This window comes from Magnolia sinica, chromosome 2 (genome assembly GCF_029962835.1).
Source record: "Magnolia sinica isolate HGM2019 chromosome 2, MsV1, whole genome shotgun sequence".
NCBI lineage: Eukaryota > Viridiplantae > Streptophyta > Magnoliopsida > Magnoliales > Magnoliaceae > Magnolia > Magnolia sinica.
The window spans coordinates 134,267,388-134,273,117 of NC_080574.1; the positions used below are offsets into that span (position 1 = coordinate 134,267,388).

Consider the following 5,730-nt stretch of genomic DNA (forward strand, 5'->3'; position numbering starts at 1 on the left):
AACCCATCTCTTACTTTACATCCAGGAACTGAAAATAATCACCGTCCACATCTCCTTCAGCCCACATCACATGAAAAAAAGTAGGATGGAACGTCCACTACTGATCATCACCGAGGCCCACCTGATTTCCAGAACAGATTGATTTTCTCCCTGACCCTTCATCCATGGCAGATGAAGCTTATGAACGGCTCGGATTTTCTATAAAAAAAATACGTTGGCCCCCATGTAAATAAAAGTGTGTGTGTCCCCTCTCAACTTGTCCACTGTGCTGTGGCCCTCCTTGGATGATTTTTATTCTCTGTTATCACATGAGCATACGTAATCAATACATGACGTGGGCCCCACTTCTTCTGGGTCCCACCTAAAAAACGAAGTAACAGTTTGGTCGGTGGAGCCGCGGCCTGGGATTGGAGTCAGTCAGCCAGGGCCGCCGGATTCTATTTCCTTACCACCATAAAATAATAATGCTGTGGTGGGGGCCACCACCACTACCTTGTCTCATCCTCCTTTCTTTCTCTTTATATATGACTCATCCCAAGCTTACCACCTCCACACAAAACAAGAAAAATCTTATTTACACAAACCCCAATTCAAGCAGTTTCCCTCCTGCTAGGACGCTCTCTTAGGATCCCTATTACTTCCCTTTCTTCTTCTCCCTTTGCTTCTTCTTCTTGTCTCCTGTTTCAGTTAGGAAACCATCAAAATCAGTATAAAAAATGAAGAGCTGCAATGTTTCTTCCAAACTAGAAAGAAAGACTGTGGAGAGAAACAGGAGAATGCACATGAAGAGCTTATGTTTCAAGCTGGCCTCTCTCATCCCACCTCACTACTCTAAGGTATGTGAATTTTGTTTAAAAGGTTAAGTGGGCTTGGTTGGATAGGAGCCATCGTTGATCTGGAAGTGGGGATCTTGAACTTCGATGGCCGATCCGGACCGTCCAAACACTAGATCTTGTTCCTAGATGGCCCATAGTTGAAAATTGGCACCAAATGGATAGTCCTAGCCATTGATTGTTTCCCATCAAATGTTGATCACTGACCATTTTTCACTTCTTACGGCTAGGATTGCTGTTGGGTATGATTTTTACTTTTTATTTTTTAACCTAGATGGATGGCCTAGATCGGCTGCTGTGTTCGTCCAATTCCCTGAACTACATAACAACATTAATCGGTCCATATGAACGGATCGATGTTTAGAATTGGTACACATGTTTAAATGGACACAACGACTATAACTCTAATTGTGGAGTAGATGAACACATAATTATAATTTTGTTGAATTAATATGTAATTAAATTTAAAAAAATTGTTTTGTGATCCATCAGGAGGCACTATCACAACAAGATCAGCTGGACCAAGCGGCCGTTTACATTAAGCAATTGCGAGAGAAGATCGACGAACTGAAGGAGAAGAGGGATTTAGCGACGAGCATTGAAGGGATTAACAAAGATATTAGTGGGGCGATGATGGTTTTAGGCCTAAGATTACCTGTGGTTGAAGTGAGGGACTTGGGTTCTTCTCTTGAAGTGGTCTTGATTAGTGGATTGAATAAGAATTTCATGCTTTGTGATGTGATTAGTGTTATTGAGGAAGAAGGAGCTGAAGTTGTCAATGCTAGCTTCTCTTTTGTGGCTGATAAGGTCTTCCACATCATCCATTCTCAGGTAAATCACAATCTTTAAATAATAGTTTGCGGCCCGCCATGTAGATGGACTGGCCCAATAATCAGCATCGTCCATACTGTTATGATGAAATTAATGGACAACCATGTTTAGTGCAGAGATGTGGCCCACCTGGTAAGCAGGCCTAGCTGATTTATGTGGTAGACCCCACATGAATTTTATATGATATTGAATGGAGTTTTTCTTTTGATTTTTGCAGGTTACTAGCTCTAGAGTGGGGTTTGAGAGCTCAAGGGTGTATGAGAGACTGAGGGAGTTGGTGCGCTGAGATGTATGTGGGTTCTTTGTACAACTAGTGTATGGTGACGTGGAAACGTTTGATGACGAAAAGAAAAGAATTTTTCTTTAGTGAATGGTCGTTGGCAGGAATTCAATGGAAAATCAAGTGTTTCTGGCTTCTGCCAGTACCAGACTGTGGCCCACAAAACAAATTAATTGTAGTTAGTAGTATGAGTTATTTGATACTCTGGCCTTGCATGAGGCTTGATATGCAGGCAACTAGAAATGTACAACGGGGTCATTCCCGGGAATTCAATGGAAAATCAAATGTTTCTGGGTTTGTGCAAGTATGATTATGTGACCTACAAAGGTAAAACTAATTGTTATTTGATACTCTTGAATGATGCTTGATATGCAGCACCAATTTCCAGGAATTCAATGGAAAATCAGTTGTTTCTGGCTTTGAGGTATTTGATACTCTGGTGACACATGATGCTTGATACACAGGCACATCGAAATGGTACACGTGGCATAAAATAGCACAATATCCTAACCTCTGATAAGTGTAAGCTTGTTTGTTGGAAAAAGACCGTTGGATATTTTCAAATCTAACCGTCCAATAAATAACCATCAATTAATAGTTATATAATTAATGTGTGGTATTTAGTTCATGATACGTCTAAACTGTTACACATTTTTTTGGACGGTTCAGTTTGAATTGTATGCCAGATATGCAATTTCTAAGTAATTTCTAAGTGCCTGGGTCTGATCATCCATCACACTCTTACAAAGTATCAAAGATTTCTTCTATTAGTGTTCAGCCATGCATCAGGTGGGCCACAAAATTCATGTTGTCTCACTAATCAGGACACATGCGTATGTTTTAACGACCGTTGGTCTTTTCTTTTAATATGCATGACTGGCTCACTTGACGATTTGACCAGGTTGATTTTGGGCAGCTTAGCTAAATGGTTAGGTCCACCTGATGCACTGGCTCGAATATTGGGGCGCGTGGCTGCATGCAGCGATGTCCTTGGGTTATACCATGGCTCATAAATTAACTTAAATGCATCAAGGCCGGGGCCTACTCCAAGAAAAAGCCAAGTTAGCTTTTACAGGAACGAGCTAAAGAAGGGGGTGGATTAGGTGTTAACCGAATAACATTATAGTGGGTGTCACCCTTACCGTGGGGCCCACCTTGATGATATGTTGTATATCCACGCCGTCCATCCGTTTTTCCAGGTCATTTAAGAAGGGGAACTAAAATTTAAGTAGATACAATTCTCAGGTGGACCACACAACAGGAAACAGTGGTGATTGAACAACCACGGTAAGAAGATCTTTAACGTTTATTTTCCATCCCAGCCGTTGATAAGGTTAACCAGAGCTGGATGAAAGGGAAAAAAAAATTAAAAAAAATTCAAAGATCAGCTTGATCTAAAACTTTTGTAGCCTAGAAAAAAAAACTTTTAATTGTCATTGGCCACCTTTTCCAGTTGTGTGGTCCACCAGAGATTTATATCTGCTTAAAATTTAGGATAACGTCCTAAAATGAGCTGAAAAATTGGATGGGCGGCCTGGATATATAAGAAGATCATTAAGACGAGGGTTAAAAAATCATTTGGAGAGATGATGATTTACTGCTAGCTTGCACATGTAAACCGCCATGCCTTCTTAGTGGGATTTAATCACCTATGGTTTCTCGATCCCTTGACCAGGTGTTGAAACTCCTGAGCAAGAGAAAGGACCCACCATGCCTACAATGACAAATCAGGCTCACTAAATGTTCATGTATGGCAAAGGTAGGACTAAATTTGAGCCGTAGGTCCAAATTCTGATAGAGGACACATCCTGTCATCTGTCATGGGACAAAAATTAATTGGAACGGGTTTTAGGTGTCGCCCATGTTGGGTCCTTACTCTTGCTCGGGTGGTAGACTCTCGGGAGTTTCAACACCCGATCAAGGGTTCGAGTACCCATGGGTGGTGAAATTCCCGGTCAAGGGTTTGAGTTTCAACACCCGGTCAAGGGTTTGAGTACCCATGGTGGTGAAATTCCCGGTCAAGGGTTTGAGTTTCAACACCCGGTCAAGGGTTCGAGTACCCATGGGTGGTGAAATTCCACTTGCGAGTGTGTGTGGGGGTGTGTGCGCGTGTGTAAAAAAAAAAGAGAAATAGGTGTCGCCCAAAGTTGGACGATTGTTGGCCGGTAATTGTCAGTAAGCCCACCCACATCTGTCAAAGTAGGGTTCAACCCTCCGTTGCCCACTACCTCTCTTATTTAAGGAGGTGTTCTACTTATGCCTCCTCAAGTTACCTCTCTTATTTAAGGGGGTGTTCTACTTATGCCTCCTCAAGTTAATATCATTGGTTGGGGCACCCACTATGATGGGAGTGTGCCCGCGTGTGTGAATGCTTGTGTAAAATAAACCCTTTGATGTAAACTGTCCATCATGCGGGGCCCACCTTGATGTGAGTCATCCATCATCAGGGTCACCATCAAAATAAATAAATTGTTCATCATGTGGGGCCCACCTTCATTGTCTACCACCCATCTTGTGGAGCCCATCTTTGATGTGGATTGCCCATCGTGTGAGCCCCACCTTTAATGTAGGTCATCAATCATGTGGGGCCAACTTTGGATGTTGGTCATTTATTATTACGGGCCGACCTTTGATGCAGATTGTCCATTATGTGGGGCCCACCTTGATGTAGTCCATCCATCATGTGGGGTCCACCTTTTAAAGTTATTGCCTGTCACATGGGGCCACCTTAAATATCCACCTCCCCTCGCGTGGAGCTCACCTTTGATATGATTTGCCCATTGTGTGGGCCCCACCTTCAATATGGGTCATCTATCATGTGGGGCTCACTTTGGAAGTGGGCCATTCATTGTTAGGGGCCTACTTTGATGTGGGTCATCCATTTTGATGTGGATCTGTCTATTGTGTGGGCCCCACTTTTAATGTGGACTGCCCATCATGTGGGGCTTCCTTTGATATGGACCATCCATCACATGAAGAGATATGTAGAAAAGTTAAAAGTTGAAAAAGCAAGGGGAAAAAGAACTTACGAGGATGAGTAACTTATATCATATAAGTTACTTTTATAATAATGCTTACCAAACTAACTTAAATAAAAAAAGGTAACTTATTAACTTCAAATAAGTTAAAAAGTTATTTATTGGGTATCCAAACAGGCCCTTAGAGAGAGAGAGAGAGAGAGAGAGAGAGAGAGAGAGAGAGAGAGGATGCGTCATACGGTAGGAGAAAAGGAGAGAAGAGAGATAAGGGATAGAGAAGGGAGGAGAGAGAGAGAGAGAGAGAGAGGAGAAAGTGGATGTGTCGTGCAGTGGGAGGAAAGTAAAAAAGAGAAGGGGATAGAGAAGTGAGGAGAGAGAAAGAGAGGAGAAAGTGGATGTGTTGTGCAGCAGGAGCAAAGCAGAGAGAGGAGGGGATAGAGAAGGGATGAGAGAGAATGAGAGGGGAGAGGAGAAAAAGAGAGAAGAAAAGGGGAAGAGAGGATTGAGTGTCGTGTTCGCTTGTGCAATAGAAGAGAGAGAATAGGAAAAAGGAGTAGGCCCTTTCACATACTTGATCAAAATCATATTCATCAACAACCATTATTGTCGTCAAATCGAGAGAATGAATTGGATTCTTCTCATTGTATGGTTGGCTTGAGTGGGATTTCATTTCCATGTTTCAGTTCTCTGATTCACTTGTCATATAATTGTATCACTCAATTCGTAATAATATGAAATACAACGTGCCACGTTATTCGTATATACTCAACAATGATATGAGAGTGGTAATCCATGCGATTTTCATGAG

The 5,730-nt window shown here is 42.1% G+C and overlaps 1 protein-coding gene across 1 annotated transcript; it reads left to right on the plus strand.

Annotated features, from left to right (window-relative positions):
* Nucleotides 1–557: 557 nt before the first annotated feature.
* Nucleotides 558–2,235, plus strand: LOC131237743 (transcription factor bHLH162-like). The gene is made up of 3 exons (XM_058235697.1): nt 558–836; nt 1,326–1,664; nt 1,882–2,235. The coding sequence occupies exons 1-3, from the start codon at nt 717–719 to the stop codon at nt 1,948–1,950; spliced, it is 528 nt and encodes a 175-aa protein (XP_058091680.1). The 5' UTR covers nt 558–716; the 3' UTR covers nt 1,951–2,235.
* Nucleotides 2,236–5,730: the final 3,495 nt, after the last annotated feature.